Raw genomic sequence first — 26,080 nt, forward strand, 5'->3', positions numbered from 1 at the left:
GATCATCAGATTCTCTTTTCCGCCAGCCATGCTACCTGTATCCAAAGGAAATGTCAAGGAACTATGTGTAATATATATGTATGTATATTACATATATATATAGATATAAAATATATTTATATCCTTTTATTTTTAGTTCTGAAATCAGAGATATTTTTTAAGCTCTCAGCAGTTCTTACCTGAGCTATGCAGCTATACCTGCTTTTTTAAAATAAATGATCATGAGAAATTATATTTATTATCAATCACATCCTGTTTTAAGTCAAGAGAGTAGAGTTTTCTAGTTAAAGGATCTGTGGTGAATCCTTTGTAAGATTTATTATTATTAAGTTCCTACTGGCAAAGCAGAGGTCTGATTATTATTTCATTTCTGAGTTGAGATGTTCTTGTATCAAGGATCATGTGTATTAAAAATGTGATAAAGCCTAATTAGGGTTGCAGTAAAAATAAAGATCGTGATAGCTACGATTTCCTGAGAGCTTCCTATATGCTAAGTACTTTACTCATATTTAGTCATTTAATGCTCACAATAATACTATGAGGTAATCTTATGTTCTCCATTTTACAGAAGAGGAATCTGAAGTGCACAGAACTGAACTGTCAGATAATACTGTCTATAGGGCTCGAGTGCAGAAATGCTAGAGCTCATCACTGCCCCCACAGTGCAGCCGGGGGAAGTGGTGCTTACAGCTGCTATCAACTCTTCAACCATTGCTCCAGCCTAGTATCAGGCCTACAGAAGCTATCCTATGCAGATCATTCGACATGAATGTCACATTGTGGAAACACTTTTTAACACTGATGGTTTCACCCTGTTGCAGCGGATATTGCTGTGTGGGTTATGTGGGTAGCTCCCATGTCCCCAGCCTTGTCTAGCTTAGCAGCACAGGTTTGCATTAATTCCATATTACTTTGCCTCTCAGCACCCATCTGCCTGCCTGGGACCCTCCCTTTACCTCAGAACTGGCTCTGGTATTTCTTGGAGTCCCTGTTACGTGCTTAAATACAAGTCTTCTTGTGCCACCCCCTTTGACAGTCTCTCACATGGCCTCTGCTGCCACTTGGAGTGGGGCTGTTTTTGAGCCTTATCGTTCTATGCTTTCCAGCTCCCAGGACTGCACTGAGTCCTCAAGGGGGACCTGGTGTGAAGAAGGCCTTCCCCAGTTCATCAGCAGGCCTTGACACCAGAACTCACAGTGGCACCATACACCTCTGTATTAGTCTGTTCTCACACTGCTATAAGGACATACCCAAGACTAGATAATTTATAAAGAAAAGAGGTTTAATCGACTCACAGTTCCTCAGGGCTGGGGAGGCCTCAGGAACTTACAATCAGGGCAGAAGGGGAAACAAACACGTCCTTCTTCACATGGCAGCAGGAAGAAGAATGAGTGCCCAGCGAAGTGGGAAGCTCCTTATAAAACCATCAGATCTTGTGAGAACTAACTCACTATCATGAGAACGGGATGGGGGAAACCACTCCCATGATTCAATTATCTCCACCTGGTCCCTCCCATGACATGTGGGGATTATGGGAACTACAATGCAAGATGAGATTTGGGTAGGGACACAGCCAAACCTCTAAAGTCTTTCATGAAAACAGCTTCTTTCCTTTCTGGCCAAGCCCACTTTCTTCATCAGACCTCAAAATCAGTTCCTGGGGCTTGCACATGTTGGTATTGAGGAAGAGGAGTCTCACCTCTGTCTGTCTTATCTCCCAGCATCTGAGCAAAACCATGCCTTCATCCAGTCAAAACAGAAAACCTTGAATGTTCATCAGCCATCATAATGGCACTGGGGGAATACAACTGTCCTTGAGGTCAGCCTGGGTTTAACAGGAACACCTGATGCAACCTGAGACGGTGGAGAGAGCAGTGGCTGCAGAGCTGGTGCAGGACTGGAATGTCACTGCTAGTCATGGGATATGGGCTAAATTTTAAAAATGATTCCTTCCAACTCTCCAATTCTGGGAGTCTATGTTCTGTATCTTTTTCAATTTCTGACGTCCAAAGATTGTATCTCAGCTGGTATATATGCCATAAAAATATTAAGCAAGGAGGCAGCTGTGTCCTCTCCTCTCCAGTAGCTACAGCTGTACTCCTGACAAGCTTATTCTTGGGTATGATAAAAATGGTCGCTGTGGGTATTATTATTTTCAGTTATAAAGATTTTTAATGCCCAATCTATGAAGTCAGAAATGTGGGATTTTCTTTTCCAAAGGGATGTTATGCACACAAGACAGTCTCTGTCATTCGATTAGTTGTAAATGCTAAGCTCAGCACTTTGGACAACACCAAACCCCTGTGGGGATTTGGGGGCAGGTGTGATCACATATCCAGCTTGCTTCATTTCCCTGCTTCGGTTGTCGTATTCCACTTAATGAAATAGCTGTATTTCCAAAAAGTTGGCTGTAAAACAAATTTCTGTTAGATAAATCATACTTCTTCATTGATCTACACTTTTAAATTAAGGATGCCTTCTCCTGAGGAAATAATTGGCCCCAAAACTAAATATAAATTATACTACACACTCGATAAACCTTTTAAAATCACATATTTAAAGAAAATCTTTTCTGTTAGAACACTAATAGTGATGATATTTCCTAAAGTCAGGAAATACAATGATCATGCTAAGAACTACGACTGTACGTGGTGTTCTTTTGGGAATGGGGCCACAGGAGGGTTAGGTGAGCAACAAGGGGTCTCTGACTTTTTTTAATTGAATTCAATGTGTTGTTCTGGGTCTGTCAGCCAGAAGTTAGTCAATAAGAAGTTGACAAATTTTAAAATTATGTAAACTGGTTTCCTAGCTGTCTTGAGAGCCAGAGATGTCCAAGAACCTGGTTCCTGCTGTCAAAGGCCTTCAATCGCATTGGAAAAAGAAGCCCCCTGTGTGCAGCACAAGACAGCTACTCAAAAACTTGACTACAGTTGCAGGAGCAGTGGATTGGACATCAGGAGGCCTGGTGTGCTCCATCACTGACCAGATGTGTGCCCATAGACTCCTCTAAGCTTCAATTTCCCACAAGAAAAATACGAGGCTTGAGCGAAATCACTAGTTCCCAAACTTGCCTATTCGTGAGAATTTCCTAGGAAGATTATGCAAGCACCTCATCCCAGGAGATTCTGGTTTAGTGGGTATGGGTGGGACCTAGAATTCTATATTTTAAGCAACTACTCTAGTGAATTCTACTACAGACAGACTATGTACTAGCAGAGCAACTATGGAATTATATAACCATTCATGTCCCCTTAAGCTCTTTAATTCTGTTATGATTTTAAAGACTAGATGAACTGAATGTGCAACAATAGTGCAGAACAGCCAGAGGCACCAAGAGTTAGGAGACAAAAGGGAATGTATTAGTGTCCCAGGACTACTGTGACAAGGCACAAAAAACTGGGTGCTTTACAACAAGAAAACTGTACAGTGCTGGAGGCTAGAAGTCAAAATCAAGTGATTGGTTGGACCATGCTCTCTCTGACAGTGACAGGGGAGAACCCTCCCTCGCCTCTCCTGGCTTCTGGTATGCACCAGCAATTCCTGGCGTTCCTTGGCTCATAGAAGCATCACTCCTATCACATGGTAATCTTCACCCTGTGTGTCTTCACACTACCCTTTCTCTGTGCGTGTCTGCCCGAATCCCTTTTTATAAGGACACCAGTCAGATTAGATTAGGGTCTACCATAATACCTCATTTTAATTTAATTACCTTTGTAAAGACCTTTTTCCAAATATAGTCACTCTCTGAGGTACTGATGGTTAGGATCTCAACATACCTTTTTTGGGAGGACACAATTGAACCCATAATAGGGTGTTTGCAAGGAAGAGTTAAAATTTGAAAGAAAGGTGGTATTTGCTTAGATAGATAGACAAAAAAAACAAAAAAAACAAAAACAATCTGTGAAGAACAAATCATCATGTTGGTCCAGGATGAGAACTAGCATGGCCTGGCAGGAGAGCTGCGGCAGTGGCAGTGGTGGCGTGGTATACCAGTTGTTTAGACTAAGTTCTACAGAGGGCTTCTCCTGGGCCCCTCAGTGTCCCCACTGCACTCCACATGTTGTCTTTCACAGCAACCCTAGAAGTAGGTAACGTTATTCTGATTGTGCAGATGAAGATATGGTGGTACAGGGGAGTTAGGTGACCTACCCCATCATGAAACTAGAGGGTAGAGAATTGGTTTTTTCTGATCCAAACTTTTGCCTCTTAGGACGATGATCTGTTGCCTTCTTCATAGCACTTGTGCAAAATAAACTTGGGTGAATAGATCAGGGCTACTTTGTGGAGGGCTTTGATAATAAGGGAGTAGAGTTTGTGTTTGACGTGACAGAAAAATAAGGAGCCATTTCTAGTGTCTGAAGAAGTGGGCCATGATGAACGGGTATTTCAGGAAGATGAGTGTGTTATTTCCACCTGAGGATGCATTTTCTTTACAGAAAGAAAAAGCAGACTTATAATGAGAGGCTGTTGACCATGAAGAGTTTCTTTTCATAGGGTTTTATCAAGTGGTTTGCCTCTTCCCCACTGATGTCTCTTAACCAAGAATATCCTTCAGCACTTTAAAGACTATGCTTGCTTTTTTTTTTTTTTACCCAATATGCTTTGTAAGTTCCTCACACTAGTGATAAAGCACTGATCACTTCATAGCCACAGCACAAATGCTTTTAAACGAAACTTTTCGTTGATTTATTAACTCTAGAAAGTCAGATTGCAGTTTAGTGTTTTGGGGGGCTTGTTTGAGGCATCTCCTTTAGGAACCTGATTTTGGGTGGTTCAAAGTTTATTTTGTTATGTGTAAACTGACCAACTTTCTCTCTGGTTTTGCCATATATGCCTCTAGTAGAGAAAAAGGTGGGTGAGGAGAAAAGTGAGCATAATGACAATGAAAGGTTAAATTTATTCAGCATATTACTATGTACAAGTCACTTTTTACATGCCTTACCCAACTTAATCAAAAAGTGTACATGTAATAACTGGTGAGCAATGAAGTCATTGTGATTTCTCTGGGATCGCACATTTGGTCCAGGGAACATAGGAAAGTAGGATTAAGCCTCACTGTTCCTGCAGGATGACTTGAGGAAAAATCTCCTTTCTCTGGAATTAGAAATTTGGATCAGTAGAGACCGTACGCCTTCCCCAAAACTTGAGCCACCCAATGTCCTTTCCTACACAAGATCACCTGACATAAATATACAAAACTACACATAAATTAATGTGGCACCCATGTCCCCACAGAAAACTGATGAGTTCTCGATTTTGACTGCCTTAATATTTGTGTAACTGCATTTCAGTCCAGGACTGTCATGCCTCCAACAGGCCTTTCCATTTGGATGTCCATGACAAGTTGGCCCCTGCAAATCTCGCTGTGGCCACAAAAGAGCATATTTGAATTATGGAATTGAAACAGATGCATGAACTTTAGCTGGAGAGCACAAGAGATCCAGAGAACCTCTGTCTTTTTGTTTGTTTCCCCGCTTTGGTGATGTAATACACAGCTTCGCAGGAGACCTGAGGTCCAATCAGTCCCTGCTCCGACCCTGGAGCTCAATGCAGAAACAGCTGTCCAGAGCTAATTTATTTCCTAATGCTGCGGCACTGTTAATTTATAAATTACACTGGTAATTCGAGCTATTATTAATTTCAGATGGTGTAGGGCAAGCCTAATTAAAATATGACACCAATTGCCACACATATGTACCAAGGACTACCATTTAAAATTAATGGGAATATTAAGTGTGACACTGGTCTCCGAGATGCTTGGCACAGTAATTATAGCATTCTGGCAGGGGAAGATCTGACAAATGTAAGCCCGTGGTTGGTAGCAAATAAACAAGGACAACACAAGAGGAATTACAGATTCTTCATTTAAAGCTCTTCTCAATTCTTCCACCCATCCTCAAATCAAGGTTAGTACCTTTCCCCTAAAGATGCTTATCAAACAATATTCATAAAGGCTACTGAGACCATTAGAAGTGTCTTACTGGTAGGAACTATGAGTCTATTTGGGTTAATGTTGTTTGTCCTCTTCACATCCTGGTCTTTTTGGCTGTGTTTTCTACTTATGAAGAGGTTCCTTCTTTGTCTTGTGAATTTAATATCTCTTTCTTGTTTGTTGTAATGGACATAGGCTGTTCTTTTCCTCTTCTGTATGTAACAGAGGCAAGAAACCGTCTGTATATACATAGTGTAGTTTGCATATGGCATGAAGATGTATGAGATGAGGCCCCAGTTGGGCCTACTGCTGGGCAGTGGCACAGACTTATCATGGCCAAAGAGTGCTGATCGAATGGAACAAGGCAGTGGCCCTTGTTCACAAGACCATGGTCTTGTTGTTGTTGCTGTTGTTATTGTTATTGTGGTTATCTGGACAAAACAGTGACTTCAACACTGTTATGGAACACATACAAGCATCCCTTACATACCGCACACATCATCCCTTGTTGTATCGGTTTTTTACAGCTACTGTTTTCGTGCTCTGGGCCAGCAGAAACACGTGGCATTATGGAAGGGTTTTCTGACCTGGAGAGAAATGTCTCTTTGTTCCCTTTCTTGGGCCACTCATGTTAATACAGTGCTGCACCCCCTGAAGCTGTGCCTCCAACCAGATTATAGGAGTAATAACTAAATCAACAGGTGGGCAGCACACGAGAGTTTTGGAGTGCTTTCGTGCGTGTGTGTGTGTGTGTGTACATATATATGTAGGCATGTTTGTGTGTTAGTCTAAATAGCCCCGTGACCCTGTGAGGTATTAGGATTGTATGTATATTACATTTGGGAAAATGCTTCTCAATTGCTAGGGACAGTCTTATGCCTGTTGTCTGCTAATAATCATTAATTACTAGCACCTCATTTCCTTTTAAAGGTATCCAGGTTTAGGATGCTGTCTTTCTAATTACCCTCATTTAAGAGAGAAGGGAGGATAGCTTGGGATGTAAGCCCTAACTTTTGTTTTTCATTGTCTTTTGGCAAGGAAGCGAAGGCTCAGGTGCCTCTGGGAGAGAACTTTGAAATCTCCTCTAGCCTTAAATATCTTGGTCTTTCAATAACTGAGTGCTCATGGCCAGACGTCAGGCACAGAGTCTGGTATGTGAAGCGTTGTTATTATTACTCATAATTTTTCACTGAAGACAATGAGTCTCGCAATGATTAGGGGACTGAGTGGATTTGCAGCCACATCGCCTGATGAATCTCTGACATGCTTACAACTAGGCATCGAGTGTGGAGTCCCATTGCTGGTCTGTCTTTAGGATCTTGTACCTAGGAGCTCTAGCAGATCGAAGTTTAGCACATTGATTTCTGCCTATCCAATTAATTGTCTGAGTCAAAAAACAGAAAATTAAATTTTTTATGTTAGTGTTTCTGCTACCTTTGTGATGCACGTGTGTGTGTGTATGTGTATGTAGCTGCTGGTGTGGCATTTTCAATTAATTTATGCTCAAGTGTGCAGTCATAAATTTTATATTCAAGGCTCAGTCTAAGTGATACCTTGAGATCAGAAAGAGTTAAAGTGCCTGACTCAGATCCCAGAGCACGATGGCTTGGTAAGATACAGGCAGTGTAAATGTCAAAATTATTAATCACTTATTGGGACCAGTAATTCTCTAGGCACTGTGCTTTGTTCAGTTAGGAACACAAACATTTCAGCTGTTCCACTGCGGAGCCAAGGAAAAGTTGGTGGTGTGGAGGTGTAGAAGAGACGGAGGAGGGATAACCCACACAGTTCCTCAGAATCTGAACTTACAACTGGCAAATTATCTGCAGACATAACAATTTTATACTTTGTTTTCTAAGTGAACATGTTTGGTCTTTTTTTCCTTGTATTTCACCACACGTTACTGGTTTTCCCGCAGCGGTTGGCTTTGTGAGTGAAGACGAATACTTGGAAATTCAGGGCATCACCCGGGAGCAGTCAGGGGACTACGAGTGCAGTGCCTCCAATGACGTGGCCGCGCCCGTGGTACGGAGAGTAAAGGTCACCGTGAACTGTAAGTGTTCTCACCACCACGCGCCCTGCACGTGCATCAGGCTGGCCTGTTGTCACAGCCACCACCCAGAGCCCATTGGCACAGCCAGTTACTGACTTAGGGTGGGAAGAATGCAGCACCACTTTCCACACTCTGCTTTCAGGAGCAAACATTTCAAACTCGAGTTTTTGACACTTCAAGGTGTCACAGTGTCACGCTGAAAGAAAAAGTAGCTAAAGTAACTGAATATAATGCCAAACTTGACTTGCATGGCTGGCAGATCATTAAATGGCATTCAGCTCATAATTTTTTAAACACGTCTTCAAATCCAAAATTTTCCCATAATTTACTCACACAATACAGTTGTGCTGGAGCCTCTCACTGTCTAGACCAGACATCTCCATAATGGGACAAGAAACCATGTGCTAGAGTGTATGAAGGAAGTTTCGAACTTCCATTTATGGTATGTCTATTATGTCTCATTATTTTACAATTATAGATGTGCATGGTATACATACAAATAGCTACGATATAGATCTTAGAGGATGTAACAATAAATTTGCTTGTTACTAATAGAGATACAGAATCCAAAAAGTTTGGAAGGCGCTGTGTGGACCCCTCATTCTCCTTTCTCAGCCTTCCAGATTGTCTCTGACATCAATCCTACTTGAATTTGCTACCTCCTTTCACTCTTTTCCCTCTGGGTTCCTCATTATGTACCTTGACTTAGCTCCCTACAACATTCTGGAGGTTTTCTCTGCTGTGCACATTCCAGGAAGACTTACGAAGCAATAGAACTCAATAACTAAATCGGCAAACGAGATGACTTCCCTTCAAAACTTGGGTGGGGTGGAGTTAGGAGAAGGATACTGTATCTAGGAGAATATCCAATCTTTCAGATTTAGGTTTGTGTTACAATGTGAACCCAGTCAATATGAAGCAGTTTAAGAAGCAAGGCAATAGGTATAAAAATGCTGTCATTTTAAAAATCATATCACAAGTTTTTACAAAGGGACTTACTTAAGAGGATTTACAGTTTATAAAGATGAACTTAAAACATAAAGAAACAGAAGCAAAGAAAAAATATGCTTAGGAAAATGAGTGAAAGCTAGGAAAACCTCAGCACATGAAATATTACCGCAAGACTGCTAGGTGCAGGTGCAGAATTTGGCTCAGCCTTGCGAAAGCAAAGAGGGAAACATCACCTGCTTTAAGATTTATGTTGTCCATAAGATAAAAGCAAATTAGTTGCTTGGGAGAAACACTGCTTTTCGTGGTACTGAGACCCTAGAGAAAATTCTCTTCAGGGTCTCCACAAATAGAGCACTTTGGGAGAGAGTCAGCAACATCATGTACAATATTTCTGCATTAAATAGAATAGCCAGTTTATTGTGGCTGTTTTTCATAATACCCTGTAATATAAACTGGTAGAATGTGAAGGGTAGTTTGGTAAAGACGTCAAATGAATGCAAACCAAGTGCGTAGGCCTAGCTTGGTCACCTGCTCTGGTTTGATTCAGGGATCTGTTTTAGAATACCAAGAATGACTGATCTGTATATCCTTCAGGCAATTCTCCTTGAATATTATTTCTTGCAACTGAGCTTTTGATGGGAATTGAATAGTTCGAGGTTATATACTTTTGGCAAGAACCTGGTGTGCAGAAATTCTAGAAGGCTGATTAAAGGTGCTGACTGTCAACCCGTGGAGTGTAGGGTTGATGGGCTGGCATCATCCTATGAAAGTTAAAAAGTTTAAACAGAAAAAATGCTTGAGTACATGGTCATTTCAACTCTGTACAGAGGAGAACAAAAGCAGTACATGAAAGAAAGACCCAGCTTTTTCTTAGAGCGGCATCAAAAAGGTTTTTATTCTCTGGTACAATTTATGTAACAGTTTTACCTTCTAAGTAAGCAGAGCCAGGGCAGAGACTGAGAAACAAAATCAACAAATGAAGCAGCCTTCTTCATTTTAAAATGCTATAGGTCAGGTGCAGTGCCCTGTAATCCCAGCCCTTTTGGAGGCTGAGGCGAGCAGATCACCTGAGGTCAGGAGTTGGAGACCAGCCTGGCCAACATGGTGAAACCCCGTCTCTGCTAAAAATACAAAAATTAGGCAGGCATGGTGCCGTGCACCTGTAATCCCAATTACTTGGGAAGCTGATGCAGGAGAATTGCTTGAACCTGGGAGGCGGAAGCTGCAGTGAGCCAAGATCGTGCCACTGCATTCCAGCCTGAGCCACAAGAGCGAGACTCCATCTCAAAAAAAAAAAAAAAAAAAAAAAAAAAAAGAGTCGGGGGTGCTATGAGACATCTTCTTTTTGCAGATCCACCATACATTTCAGAAGCCAAGGGTACAGGTGTCCCCGTGGGACAAAAGGGGACACTGCAGTGTGAAGCCTCAGCAGTCCCCTCAGCAGAATTCCAGTGGTACAAGGATGACAAAAGGTAAAGCTTCCTTCTTTCCTATCCCACCCCCACCCCCATCTCCAGGAGAAACTTTTCCAGGGTCCTGATTCCACATGGTTGCAAACGAGTTCTATAAAATCCTCTTCTGAACTTATCTCTATAGGGGGCAAATGTGCAAAGAAGTCTTTTCTTAACATTAATGGATTTCAGCTACGTGTTTAATGTCACCATGTAGAATTATCACTGGCCAACCAACAGATCTGAAAGGTAACTTTTTTTAGGAAAGCAAAATCACAAAGGAAAGGCCACCAGGAGCATTGTAAGGCCTGTGAATTTTTTATAGGCCAAGAACATAATGTGTTCTGCCTGAAGCTATTTTTACCACATTCTCAGGCTTGCGTGAAGGAGTTAGGAAGGCTCTCGGGGCCCTGGGAGTGGCTAATAAGTTAGCTGCAGCTAGCAGGTCTCCCCTCCTGTTCCAGACACTGTCAGTAGCGGTGTGTAAGAGTCCATGACCCAATTTAGCCCTCCCTTTGTGCCCAAGTTGTTCTTTTACTGTAGGAGAAAAGAGAAGGGACTATTCCCTTCCTTCCCATTGTCACAGCATCCTCGGGATATTTGTTGTGAGTCACTGAAGATGATCATTTCCAGGCTTTATCAAATGACATATCAGTGCAGGGATCAGTAGCTCAGTACAGCCAGGCACCATGGCAATTGCTGTTATCAAAGAGCCATTTTTAAGGGGGATGAACAACGGGAAATGGGCAAGAGCTGCCTGTGTTCAGAACATTTTCATTGAAAAAGAGGTGGTGGCGTAGGGGAGGCAAGAGAGTCCTGAGGTGCATGTGCGGTGGAGTGAGAGAAAGGAGTGAGGGAGGCCAGGAGGCTGAGAAGGAAAAACAATGAAGAGGGCATTCTGAGAAGGAGAGCAGCATGAGAAACTGCAGGCCAGGAGCAAGTGAATGGGCGCCCACGCTGTGTGCACGTCTTCAGCCAGCCTTGGCTTTGTTTCCTTATGAGGTCAGTCAGACACCTAAAGCTCTTTCTAGTCTCTAGATCGAAAATTGAATTTTGTTTAGAACCACGTCAATCAGTTTTAAGATTCACTGGGTTTTATCATAATCCTCCCAAATGAAAAGCAGTGTTTGTTTTGTTTTTAAAAAAAAAAATTTAAGGACACATTCTGGCAGCTTCTAGTGAGATGTATTATATTCATCTAGCCCATTTTACAAATGAAAGAACTAAGACACAAAGAGGAAAAACAAACTAACTCGTGAAGAAATAGAGCTGGCTTTCCCCTTCTTCCAAGAAAGAAGAATCAAGCAGACTGGAGTGTGTTTTTCTGATAAATATGGTTTCCTTACTTAGAAATTCTGTTTCACTTATGCGTTTCCTCTTCGACCTTCTTATTGTACCAAGAAGTAAACTGAGGCATAAAAATTAATTATTGAACCAAACCAAACAAAAAAACCTATTGAGCTATGGGGTCAGTTCCCAAATCTTCAATTGTCTAGGTCTTAATGAAAAGTCATCAGCTGCGTCCTATTATTATTCCAATTCTTTATTGGAGAAAAATAGAAAAAAAATATATAAGGGAAAGCAAAATCTTCTTAGAGGAAAATAAAGCAAAAGTGGCCAATGGCGAGTAAAAGGATGAGAGAGCTCTCCTCTGTGCAGCATCTCTGGTCACAATAGGGACAGCTGTCCTTGCCACCATTCACCCAGTAGGAGAGAGCAGGCTGGCAGGGCCAGGGACAGTCTTCAGAGGCCCCTGGCTCAGGCAGCTTTGTTTCTGTCTTTCAGTTCTTCTGATGGCCTCTCCTTTTCTCCCCTTTCCATTTAGTGGTTTAGTCAGTTTTCCCTTCGCTGCACATGTATTTATTTATTTCTAGTGTGCTGGCATGAGACAGGGGCTGTCTTTCCTCCTGGCACCCAGCTCAGCTGCAGCATCCCTGCCTCTGAGGTCCTGGTCACAGCAAGTTGGGTCTGCCAGGTAGGTCTCCCAAGGCATATTGTGTCTGCCCTAGGGGAAAGGCCAGCTCTAGCCCATCTCCCATTTTCAGTGAGATGAGCAGACTTCCAAGGCAGATTAAAGGAAACTGTGTGGTGAGGACAGGCAGTTTTCTCAAGAGTTAGTTAGGTGAGAAGTCTTTTGGCCACATGCCAGAATGACTCCACTGCACGCTATTGTATGTGTTATCCAACAAAGGAAGAGGAACGGAATGCTATACCTACGGAAGGCCACCCATCCAACAGGGGCATTGACCAATGAAAAGCCCACAGCTTTGGTAAGAAACTGAGGCCTGGAAGCAGTGCGGGATGGAGGGGATGTGTGCCCGCACAGAGAAGGGGAAAGCGTGTCCTCCCAGGAGCTGCAAAGCCTGCAAAGTGCTGCTGGCCCCCTGTGCTGTTTTTAGCTAAAGACATTTCAGAGCTGTCAAGCAGGAGCCTACTTTCAGTTAAGTTTCTCCCCACTGCAGAGCTGAAATCTCATTCACAGTTTGGTTATGATGGGAAAGCTTCCTCCCCATGGTGGACGAATGGTGTCAAAACGGCCAGTGGGATCAATCAGCCTGACTTGCTCGCAGAATCCTCCCGGTGAGTGGTATGGACAGCACCCCCTAGAGGATCAATGTGTACATAGCAAGCTGGAAATGTAAAAGTGGCCTGTGGCTGCACAGCCGGATGCCTCATTCCATTTGGACAGTGCTAGCATTTTAATGAAGCCGTGGACTCAGGCCAGTTCATTGCCCCTAGCGTTTGGAGAGGAAGGCTCCCAGAGGAACATCTACATAATGAAAAGCAAGGCAAGTCTGTCCAACCTATCTTCTGACTTCCCTGGAGGCAGATGTTGGGTGAGAACTCCGGCCAGAACCTGCCTCTCTTTTCTGATCAAGGTTACTGTAAGTTGCAGGAGTGGAGAAAATTATTCTGTAATCCCACAGAGACAGGTCTTCAGATAATGACAAAGCAGCTGCCCTCTATGCCAAAAACACTGTGACCCAGGGATGGGCAAGAGTCATCTATGTCTAACTCCATAGAAATACATTATACTGATGCCATTCTGCGGTCCGCAAAGCATTTCCTCATCATTGTCTAATGGGCTTCACTTTCTGCCTTGAGTACTGTTTGTTTTTCTCAATAGCATCCATTTGCCCCAAAGCACGTCCCCTGAATCTGTTCCAGTGTGCTCCCACCATGTTATTATCTGCTTGCTACAAGCTGTGCTCCAGCCAGGCCCTAAACAGGAAACTTAGCTTTGTGTCCATATTCCCTGAGATCCTTCATCAAGAAGGGATTTTTGCCTCAAGAGTATTCATCTTTCCCATAGCATAGAATCAGCTTCAGGGCAAGGATTACAGATTGTTTGTTTCAGGGAAAAAGTAAAAGGTTGGCTTAAAGCTCATTCTAAGAAATGGACATTTTTCGGAATCTTGCAAAGGAAAGTAGGTGGTGTCCATGATCGCCATAGGAATTGCTGTTAACAACTTCCTGAGAAGGAGGACACGTGCCTACTGACTCCAATAGCAGCTTTCTCCTTACCCTTTTATCTGCCTGGTAATAGAATCCATGGTTCTAATAAGCATACCTCACTTCCCCCAACTAACTAACTCCCTGTGGCATTTCTTTAGTGGCCCCTAGACCAATGCAAGTCCTTGTGGCTTACTGGGCTGCCATTGTGGAGCTCAGGGAGACTGTCCTGGCTCTAAAGGGACATATTCTTGGGAACCTTTAATCCTTCCAGACTAATCCTCTATAATAGTCTGGGCAGATCACTCCTCCCAAGCCCTTCAGAGTCCCCTGATGAGAAAAATGAGAAAAATGATGATTTTTCTCCTCTTCATAGCCAAAAAATTAAGTATTATCTATACAATGCTTCTGGTGCTTCAGGAGAAATTAGATTACCAGGTGCTCGAAAAACATTTTTTCTTTCAAATTCCTCAGGTGGCTCTTCTCTCAGAAGTTTGAGTTTTTCATTTGCATGGTTGTCATCATCATCAGGTCCACACATTTGATCATCAGGTCCACACATTTGACCACCTACTGTGTGAATCATATTGCTCTGAATGCCACACAGCTGGCAGGGGTTATTTGTTGTGGTGTTGCTGTCAGACTACAAAGCAAGGATGAGAGGCTAGGGAGATCAGATGTTCTGATAGGAGTGACCCTGGGCACATATGTGAAAAATCAAGAAACAACGTGTCACTCACTGTGTGTGAACTACTACTACATTATGGTGTGGTTGAGTGGATCAAATAATGGTTATAATGATGTCAGAAGGGGGGCAAGGAGAAGACCACGAATCCCTGGGCCTATCTTCTTCCTATGAGTACACATAACCATCTTGTTTTCTTCTTTTTTTGTCTTCTTTTGTTTCTCTCAGACTGATTGAAGGAAAGAAAGGGGTGAAAGTGGAAAACAGACCTTTCCTCTCAAAACTCATCTTCTTCAATGTCTCTGAACATGACTATGGGAACTACACTTGCGTGGCCTCCAACAAGCTGGGCCACACCAATGCCAGCATCATGCTATTTGGTGAGACTGTGCTCTGAGCTGGGCAAGAAGAGGGGAGAGGGTGCAGAACGGGAGAGCTGGGTGGGAGGGCCCCTCAAGGCCAGGGTCAGAGGTTAGCAGGGTATCAGTGGACATGGAGAGGGAGAAAAAAAAGAGAGAGACACAGAAAGAAATGGAGAGAGAGAGGGACAGAGAGACAGGGAGGAGGCAGACAGAAAGAGAAAGAACAAGAGAGACAGTTTACATGTATACAAAGTAGCATATGTATAGTACATGTATAAAAGTAGATCTCAGAAGTGGGAAAAGGAAAACGAAAAAGAATGTTCATGTTTCATTCTATAATGGAAAAGATCCCGAGACAGGAGAAAAATACTTTGGAATGCCAAAAATGACATTTGATTTTTTTTTTCTCAGTGATGGCTCCTAAGCTGACTGTGGGAATCATAATTGGGTAAAATAGTCAAGAACTCAGAGGGGAACGTTTGCTATTTCAGTCTTTGCTCACTGGCTTAGTGTAAAATTTTCCCTTTTCCAAAACTGTCTCCAGTCGCTGGGACGTGAAGAGCCCCACCTTCGTCACATATCTGGCTACTGTATTGATATCAGAAGAAAGTGAGCGAGCTCCCTTGTAAACCCTGATGCCTGCCCCTGCTAGCAGACAGCTGTGCAGACATGAGCCTGCCTTCCTGGTGGTGCCACCAGGCAGGGCTCTGGGCCTCTCATGATGGCTCCATCCCTTGATGAACGCAGATTCTCCCTAAAGGCCACAGGATTAAATTCCGGTTGCCTTTTGGGCAAATTCCTTCATACCCCATCAAGTTCTTTGAGCTTGAGATTTTTCAAACCTGTCTCCCCAATCCCTCATGTTAACAAGCACTCTTGAATGTGATGGGGAAGTGAGGGGAGGCATTTGACAGATAATTTGCAAGAACACAAATTCCTTATATTCTGAGAACTTTGGGATAATCCCATGGCCCAGCCATGTGCCCTCGGTGATAGCGTATGTGGCTTGCTCCGAATCACGAGCCTGCACTGCTTCACCACACGATCTCTGCTCACCCATTACATCCTCCTGCATTCTACCCGGCACAAATAGTAAATCCCAGCTTTATCTGAGAGAGCTGGGAAGGAGAAAGCCGCCCTTGATCGCCGAGCCAGTGGCTTGGAATGGGCAGAGCTGTGATTTGAGTGATTGATGTGTCTGGCATCTCTCACACAGGGATGATCATAAGAGCCCCTCGCATTTTTCACGCCTTTTTGGCAGGCGTCTGTCTGCATGAACAGAGACCAGGATTAGGAAGGAACAGACCCCTCCTTCCCTTGCTTTGCAAATCTAAATCTAAGGCTCCCCCCTCAGTTTCCCATTAACCCAAGTCCTGCTCTCCACCCACAGCACTCCTCATCCTCACAGGGGTAGTCTTCCCCCCGCCACCCCCCACTTTGACCTACTCTCTCCTGACTTGGTTGCATGAAATGGTTCAGCCATTGGCTTTATCATGATTGTATACTTCCCCGGCTTCTTCTCCTTAAGCCATCTCAGGATGAGAATAGGGAGAAGCAGCAAACAGTTCTCGGAAGAGTTGAATAAATGATGACATTTATGACAAGGAAAGCAGTGAAGTGCAGGTCATCAATATGCTCTTTTCAGCAGGCACACATGTAGCAATTACAATGTCTACTTCCCATGCCCCCCGCCCTATGGGTCTATCAGCATCTGCCCTGTGCCTCCTTTGGGACGTTTCTACCATTGCCAGCTCTCTGGCGTCCAGGGTTTTCTAAAAAGGACATGAAAAAGTAATAGTATATACTCAAATATATTTAGAAACAGTGGGTCACACCAAGATGAGTGGGGTACATGTGGGGATGTTCTTTAATGCCAGAAGTCCCAGAGCCTTAACATGCTAAATCTCTAGGGGAGAAAAAGTTTGCAGGATGTTTCAATCAGAAACCAATTTAATTTGCTAGCTTCAGTTGAGAGATCATTCCTGAGGACTCCATCACTAGCAATGCTGCCTGGGTAACGTAATTCTGTGGAGCTCGCAAACCCCATTCCTGTGTGAGATGAGTATTTGCAGCCAATAGTTCGGATGTTATTGACGCTCACCATCAATGAGGTCTTTTGACAAATATGAATTTGTTAGGGAATTTTCCATGTCAGTTTCCATTAAAAGCCAACAAGCACACTTGGGGCAGGTTGGAAAGCAGTATGTACTTTTTGTGAATATACAAACTTCTTGATGAAGTTAGAAAGGCAGCAACATTATCATCATTTTTGCCACCAACTTGTGCATAAACTGCACGCTCTCTCCAAGTGGCCTAGACATTGAGAAGTGAGGAATTCTGGTGCAAGAGACCATAGTCCGGCGGTCTGGGAACACTTAAGCCAAACGGGAGCAGGTTAGTCCTTCCCATCACAAACACCTGATCTCTAAGGTGACAGGGCTTGCAGGGGCCTCTGAGAGTTCTGCTCCCGCACTCCTGAATCACAGTGCTCTGGGGAGCTTGTTCCTACCATGGTGCCAGGGGCAAAAATTTCTGAACTTGGTGTCCTAAGATGAAACGATAGAGGTGGGGAAGTGGGAAACAAGTCTCATCTGGAAAGAAACTTTAGTCCTTTGTTATCCAGTTGGTAGCCTGGCTCAGCATGAGCTAAGAGTGAATCCAACTGCACCAGAATATGTATGGCATAACCAGCTCCCTGCCTTCCCAGTCACGGCATTCAATATGGAAACATAAAGCATGTCAGCGTTTCTCTTGCCGCACCTTGTCCTACGCCTTTGGTTTCTGTCTTCCTTTTTTTTATATATTCCCCCAGAAATGTCTGTGAAAGGCAGTATACAAACTATATATGACAAATATATAGCACTGTATATAATATATGTGTTTGTTCTCATTTTTCTCTCCTGTGTGTCCCTCAACTGATTTAGAACTAAATGAGCCTACGAGCTCAACTTTGTTGCAAGGTCAGTATCTTCCTTGCTTTATGTTTTGTCTCCCCTTCCCTCTATCCCAGAGGCCCCCTTCCCCACACCCTTTCCCCTGCTGTGCATTACCCGAAGCTCTTGTCTGTAAAGTGTCTTAGAGGATGTGGAAGGCTATTGAAGGAGGTGATTGGGAGCCAGGGAGACTTCAAGCTCCCTTTGCTTTGCTCATCCCTTGCTCTCACTCCCCCAGGAGGGCTGGGAAGGGGAAAGAAAGAAAAGTATCGTTAAATTCTCAATGCCCAGGGATCAGCACAAAGGCAAAGGGTAGAGAGTGAGTGAGTCTGGGACCCATAGGAAGACTACTTCAACTTACTGAGCAGTTTTCATAAAAAGGGTCTTATTGATGACCCCTCAGCAGCAGAGTCAGACACCAAGCACATGATAATTCAGATATTCTGTCAAACGCATCAGCTGGCTCATGAGGTTCTCCAAAGGAGGAAGAAAGATACGCATGGCACTGCATGAGTGGTTGACAATACACAATGATTTCTAGGGGTGCCACTGGGGTCTAGTTTAGGGCCTGACATCTAGTAGTTCTTTGGTCTTGGGTAACTCACTAAGCCTCATTTAGACTCAATTTCCTCTTCTTTACAATACAGTTGATCTACCTTATCCACCTTACAGAGTTGTTCCAACAGCCAACGGAGAATGCATATTACAAAGGCTTTGAAAACTGTGAGGTGCATGTTGAATCTCTCTCCAGGCATAAACTGAAAGACAAGGATGCCCCTCAGTGGAACATCATGGGGGGATCCTTCACTCATTTCTCAGCCCCTTCTCCACAGTCCCTTTACATCCTCTTCCACTTCCAGTCCTCCCCTGCAAATATCTCCCACATCTCTTGCCTGTCTTTGCACATCCCTTCCACTTTTCTCACTAGCCTAGAGTGAGTGACTCATTAAGACTATGACTAAGCATCCAAGCAAGCAGTGGAATAAAATGTGTGCCGCATGCACTGCTGTCACCCTAAGGACAATGCTGACCACAGCAGTAGCCTTTCAGGAAGGCAGCTGTGAAGCCAGGGAGGGGAATGCTTCTCCCACCTTCCATCCCAATCCCCTGACCTCCTCTCCCCACCTCACCCCACACCACCCTGTTCATCCCCTCACATTCTGGCCTTGCCAACTGTCATCGGAGGATGGCTGTAGACTTTGGAGGGGGAGATGAAAAGAAATGCATTACATGGGACGGTGCATGACAGATGAAAAAAAGTACCTTTATCATGGAAAGAGTGAGGGCTGCATTACTCACTTTAGTGATGTACAGCACCACAGCAATGAGCCACGAGCAAGAAAATGAAACAAAGAAATAGACAGAAAAAGTGAAGTCAATAGACTTATTCAGATTCAACCTATGATTCAACTTACGTTTATTGAACCTCCATGTGAGTGTATTCACAGACGTAAAATAGAGAGCAGTAGAAAAGTGGCTAACAGCTGAGGAGCCAAGATGGCCGAATAGGAACAGCTCCAGTCTACAGCTCCCAGTGTGAGCAAGGCAAAAGACAGGTGATTTCTGCATTTCCAACTGAGGTACCGGGTTCATCTCACTGGGGAGTGCCAGACAGTAGGTGCAGGACAGTGGGTGCAGTGAGCCGAAGCATGGCAAGGCATCGCCTCACCTGGGAAGCACAAGGGGTCAGGGAATTCCCTTTCCTAGTCAAAGAAAGCAGTGACCGTCGGCACCTGGAAAATCGAGTCACTCCCACCCTAATACTGTGCTTTTCCAACGGGCTTAAAAAACGGCACACCAGGAGATTATATCCCAACCCTGGCTCGGAGGGTCCTATACCCACAGAGTCTCGCTCATTGCTGGCACAGCAGTCCGAAATCAAACTGCAAGGCAGCAGCAAGGCTGGGGGAGGGGTGCCCGCCATTGCCTAGTTAGTTGTTTGATTAGGTAAAGCAGCTGGGAAGCTCCAACTGGGTGGAGCCCACCACAGCTCCAGGAGGCCTGCCTGCCTCTGTAGGCTCCACCTCTGGGGACAGGGCACAGACACACAAAAGACAGCAGTAACCTCTGCAGACTTAAATGTCCCTCTCAGACAGCTTTGAAGAGAGCAGTGGTTCTCCCAGCATGCAGCTGGAGATCTGAGAACAGGCAGACTGCCTCCTCCAGTGGGTCCAGGACCCCCGAGTAGCCTAACTGGAGGCACCCCCCCAGTAGCGGCAGACTGACACCTCACACAGCCGGGTACTCCTCTGAGACAAACTTCCAGAGGAACAACCAGGCAGCAGCATCAGCGGTTCACCAATATCCCCTGTTCTGCAGCCTCCGCTGCTGATACCCAGGCAAACAGGTTCTGGAGTGGACCTCTAGCAAACTCCAACAGACCTTCAGATGAGGGTCCTGTCTGTTACAAGGAAAACTAACAAACAAACAGAAAGGACATCCACACCAAAAACCAATCAGTACATCACCATCATCAAAGACCAAAGGTAGATAAAACCACAAAGATGGGATAAAAGCCGCAAGATGGCTGAATAGGAACAACTCTGGTCTACAGCTCCCAGCCTGAGCGACGCAGAAGACGGGTGATTTCTGCATTTCCATCTGAGGTACTGGGTTCATCTCATTAAGGAGTGCCAGACAGTGGGCGCAGGTCAGTGGGTGCGTGCACCGTGTGCGAGCCAAAGCAGGGCGAGGCATTGCCTCACTTGGGAAGTACAAGGGGTCAGGGAGTTCCCTTTCCTAATCAAAGAAAAGGGTGACGGATGGCACCTGGAAAATCGGGTCACTCCCACCCGAATACTGCACTTTTCCGACAGGCTTAAAAAACGGCGCACCATGAGATTATATCCCCCAGCTGGCTCGGAGGGTCCTACCCCACGGAGTCTCCCTGATTGCTAGCACAGCAGTCTGACATCAAACTGCAAGGCGGCAGCAAGGCTGGGGGAGGGGTGCCCGCCATTGCCCAGGCTTGCTTAGGTAAACAAAGCAGCCAGAAAGCTCGAACTGGGTGAAGCCCACCACAGCTCAAGGAGGCCTGCCTGCCTCTGTAGGCTCCACCTCTGGGGGCAGGGCACAGACAAACAAAAAGACAGCAGTAACTTCTGTAGACTTAAATGTCCCTGTCTGACAGCTTTGAAGAGAGCAGTGGTTCTCCCAGTACGCAGCTGGAGATCTGAGAACAGGCAGACTGCCTCCTCAAGTGGGTCCCTGACCCCCGAGCAGCCTAACTGGGAGGCACCCCCCAGCAGGGCCACACTGACACCTCACACTGCAGGGTACTCCAACAGACCTGCAGCTGAGGGTCCTGTCTGTTAGAAGGAAAACTAACAAACAGAAAGGACATCTACACCAAAAACCCATCTGTACATCACCATCATCAAAGACCAAAAGTAGATAAAACCACAAAGATGGGGAAAAAACAGAACAGAAAAACTGGAAACTCTAAAACGCAGAGCGCCTCTCCTCCTCCAAAGGAATGCAGCTCCTCACCAGCAATGGAACAAAGCTGGACAGAGAATGACTTTGACGAGCTGAGAGAAGAAGGCTTCAGACGATCAAATTACTCTGAGCTACGGGAGGACATTCAAACCAAAGGCAAAGAAGTTGAAAACTTTGAAAAAAAATTTAGAAGAATGTATAACTAGAATAACTAATACAGAGAAGTGCTTAAAGGAGCTGATGGAGGTGAAAACCAAGGCTCGAGAATTACGTGAAGAATGCAGAAGCCTCAGGAGCTGATGTGATCAACTGGAAGAAAGGGTATCAGCAATGGAAGATGAAATGAATGAAATGAAGCGAGAAGGAAAGTTTAGAGAAAAAAGAATAAAAAGAAACAAGCAAAGCCTCCGAGAATTATGGGACTATGTGAAAAGACCAAATCTACCTCTGATTGGTGTACCTGATAGTGATGGGGAGAATGGAACCAAGTTGGAAAACACTCTGCAGGATATTATCCAGGAGAATTTCCCCAATCTAGCAAGGCAGGCCAACGTTCAGATTCAGGAAATACAGAGAATGCCACAAAGATACTCCTTGAGAAGAGCAACTCCAAGACACATAATTGTCAGATTCACCAAAGTTGAAATGAAGGAAAAAATGTTAAGGGCAGCCAGAGAGAAAGGTCAGGTTACCCTCAAAGGGAAACCCATCAGACTAACAAACAGCGGATCTCTCGGCAGAAACCCTACAAGCCAGAAGAGAGTAGGGGCCAATATTCAACATTCTTAAAGAAAAGAATTTTCAACCCAGAATTTCATATCCAGCCAAACTAAGCTTCATAAGTGAAGGAGAAATAAAATCCTTTACAGACAAGCAAATGCTGAGAGATTTTGTCACCACCAGGCCTGCCCTAAAAGAGCTCCTGAAGGAAGTGCTAAACATGGAAAGGAACAACTGGTACCAGCCACTGTAAAATCATGCCAAATTGTAAAGACCATCGAGGCTAGGAAGAAACTGCATCAACTAACGAGCAAAATAACCAGCTAACATCATAATGACAGGATCAAATTCACACATAACACTATTAACTTTAAATGTAAATGGACTAAATGCTCCAATTAAAAGACACAGACTGGCAAATTGGATAAAGAGTCAAGACCCATCAGTGTGCTGTATTCAGGAAACCCATCTCACGTGCAGAGACACACATAGGCTCAAAATAAAAGGATGGAGGAAGATCTACCAAGCAAATGGAAAACAAAAAAAGGCAGGGGTTGCAATCCTAGTCTCTGATAAAACAGACTTTAAACCAACAAAGATCAAAAGAGACAAAGAAGGCCATTACATAATGGTAAAGGGATCAATTCAATAAGAAGAGCTAACTATCCTAAATATATATGCACCCAATACGGGAGTACCCAGATTCATAAAGCAAGTCCTTAGAGACCTACAAAGAGACTTAGACTCCCACACATTAATAATGGGAGACTTTAACACCCCACTGTCAACATTAGACAGATCAACGAGACAGAAAGTCAACAAGGATACCCAGGAATTGAACTCAGCTCTGCACCAAGCGGACCTGATTGACATCTACAGAACTCTCCACACCAAATCAACAGAATATACATTTTTTTCAGTACCACACCACACCTATTCCAACATTGACCACATACTTGGAAGTAAAGCTCTCCTCAGCAAATGTAAAAGAACAGAAATTATAACAAACTATCTCTCAGACCACAGTGCAATCAAACTAGAATTCAGGATTAAGAATCTCACTCAAAACCGCTCAACTACATGGAAAATGAACAACCCGCTCCTGAATGACTACTGGGTACATAACGAAATGAAGGCAGAAATAAAGATGTTCTTTGAAACCAACGAGAACAAACACACAACACACCAGAATCTCTGGGACACATTCAAAGCATTTTGTAGAGGGAAATGTATAGCACTAAATGCCCACAAGAGAAAGCAGGAAAGATCCAAAATTGATGCCCTAACATCACAATTAAAAGAACTAGAGAAGCAAGAGCAAACACATTCAAAAGCTAGCAGAAGGCAAGAAATAACTAAGATCGGAGCAGAACTGAAGGAAATAGAGACACAAAAACCCTTCAAAAAGTTAATGAACCCAGGAGCTGGTTTTTTGAAAGGATCAACAAAATTGATAGACCACTAGCAAGACTAATAAAGAAAAAAAGAGAGAGAATCAAATGGATGCAATAAAAAATAATGATAAAGGGGATATCACCACCTATCCCACAGAAATACAAACTACCATCAGAGAATACTCTAAACAACTCTACACAAATAAACCAGAAAATCTAGAAGAAATGGATACATTCCTGGACACATACACCCTCCCAAGACTAAACCAGGAAGAAGTTGAATCCCTGGATAGACTAATAACAAGTTCTAAAATTGTGGCAGTAATCAATAGCCAACCAACCAAAAAAAGCCCAGGGCCAGAATGAATTCACAGCCGAATGCTACCAGAACTACAAAGAGGATCTGGTACCATTCCTTCTGAAACTATTCCAATCAACAGAAAAAGAGGGAATCCTCCCTAACTCATTTTATGAGGCCACCATCATTCTGATACCAAAGCCTGGCAGAGCCACAACCAAAAAAGAGAATTTTAGACCAATATCCTTGATGAACATCAATGCAAAAATCCTCAAATACTGGCAAACCGAATCCAGCAGCACATCAAAAAGCTTATCCACCATGATCAAGTGGGCTTCATCCCTGGGATGCAAGGCTGGTTCGACATACACAAATCAATAAATGTAATCCAACATATAAACAGAAGCAAACACAAAAACCACATGATTATCTCAATAGATGCAGAAAAGGCCTTTGACAAAATTCATCAACGCTTCATGCTAAAAACTCTCAATAAATTAGGTATTGATGGGACGTATCTCAAAATAATAAGAGCTATCTATGACAAACCCACAGCCAATATCATACTGAATGGGCAAAAACTGGAAGCATTCCCTTTGAAAACGGGCACAAGACAGGGATGCCATCTCTTACCACTCCTATTCAACATAGTGTTGGAAGTTCTGGCCAGGGCAATCACGCAGAAGAAGGAAATAAAAGGTATTCAATCAGGAAAAGAGGAAGTCAAATTGTCCCTGTTGTTTGCAGATGACATGATTGTATATCTAGAAAACCCCATTGTCTCAGCTCAAAATCTCCTCAAGCTGATAAGCAACTTCAGCAAAGTCTCAGGATACAAAATCAATGTACAAAAATTACAAGCATTCTTATACACCAATAACAGACAGAGAGCCAAATCATGAGTGAACTCCCATTCACAATTGCTTCAAAGAGAATAAAATACCTAGGAATCCAGCTTACAAGGGATGTGAAGGACCTCTTCAAGGAGAACTACAAACCACTGCTCAATGAAATCAAAGAGGATACAAACAAATGGAAGAACATTCCATGCTCATGGGTAGGAAGAATCAATATCGTGAAAATGGCCATACTGCCCAAGGTAATTTACAGATTCAATGCCATCCCCATCAAGCTACCAATGACTTTCTTTACAGAATTGGAAAACACTACTTTAAAGTTCATATGGAACCAAAAAAACCTGCATCGCCAAGTCAATCCTAAGCCAAAAGAACAAAGCTGGAGGCATCACACTACCTGACTTCAAACTATACTACAAGGCTGCAGTAACCAAAACAGCGTGGTACTGGTACCAAAACAGAGATATAGACGAATGGAACAGAACAGAGCCCTCAGAAATAATGCTGCATATCTACAACTATCTGATCTTTGACAAACCTGAGAAAAATAAGCAGTGGGGAAAGGATTCCCTATTTAATAAATGGTGCTGGGAAAACTGGCTAGCCATATGTGGAAAGCTGAAACTGGATCCCTTCCTTACACCTTATACAAAAATTAATTTGAGATGGATTAAAGTCTTACATGTTAGACCTAAAACCATAAAAACCCTAGAAGAAAACCTAGGCATTACCATTCAGGACATAGGCATGGGCAAGGACTTCATGTCTAAAACACCAAAAGCAATGGCCACAAAAGACAAAATTGACAAATGGGATCTAATTAAAGAGCTTCTGCACAGCAAAAGAAACTACCATCAGAGTGAACAGGCAGCCTACAAAATGGGAGAAAATTTTCGCAACCTACTCATCTGACAAAGGGCTAATATCCAGAATCTACAATGAACTCAAACAAATTTACAAGAAAAAAACAAACAACCCCATCAAAAAGTGGGCAAAGGATATGAACAGACACTTCTCAAAAGAAGACATTTATGCAGCCAAAAAACACATGAAAAAATGCTCATCATCACTGGCCATCAGAGAAATGCAAATCAAAACCACAATGAGATACCATCTCACACCAGTTAGAATGGCAATCATTAAAAAGTCAGGAAACAACAGGTGCTGGAGAGGATGTGGAGAAATAGGAACACTTTGACACTGTTGGTGGGACTGTAAACTAGTTCAACCATTGTGGAAGTCAGTGTGGTGATTCCTCAGGAATCTAGAACTAGAAATACCATTTGACCCAGCCATCCCATTACTGGGTATATACCCAAAGGATTATAAATCATGCTGCTATAAAGACACATGCACACGTATGTTTATTGCGGCACTATTCACAATAGCAAAGACTTGGAACCAACCTAAATGTCCAACAACAATAGACTGGATTAAGAAAATGTGGTACATATACACCATGGAATACTATGCAGCCATAAAAAATGATGAGTTCATGTCCTTTGTAGGGACATGGATGAAACTGGAAACCATCATTCTCAGCAAACTATCGC

The 26,080-nt window shown here is 43.5% G+C and overlaps 1 protein-coding gene across 9 annotated transcripts in view; it reads left to right on the top strand.

The window, feature by feature from the left end:
• NTM (neurotrimin) overlaps window positions 1-26,080 on the top strand; it is a 970,591-nt gene that overhangs the window by 933,966 nt on the left and 10,545 nt on the right. For 5 of the 9 annotated variants that reach the window (XM_024347489.3, XM_016922305.4, XM_024347490.3 and 2 more), the window contains 3 exons: window positions 7,851-7,985; window positions 10,288-10,408; window positions 14,754-14,905. In XM_024347489.3, the coding sequence (XP_024203257.1) occupies window positions 7,851-7,985; window positions 10,288-10,408; window positions 14,754-14,905 (408 nt within the window). Of the gene's footprint in view, window positions 1-7,850; window positions 7,986-10,287; window positions 10,409-14,753; window positions 14,906-17,811; window positions 17,848-26,080 lie in introns of all 9 variants that reach the window. The other 4 variants (XM_016922301.4, XM_024347488.3, XM_024347487.3 and 1 more) reach the window with 1 other exon arrangement.

Source organism: Pan troglodytes, chromosome 9 (genome assembly GCF_028858775.2).
Source record: "Pan troglodytes isolate AG18354 chromosome 9, NHGRI_mPanTro3-v2.0_pri, whole genome shotgun sequence".
Taxonomy (NCBI): Eukaryota; Metazoa; Chordata; class Mammalia; order Primates; family Hominidae; genus Pan; species Pan troglodytes.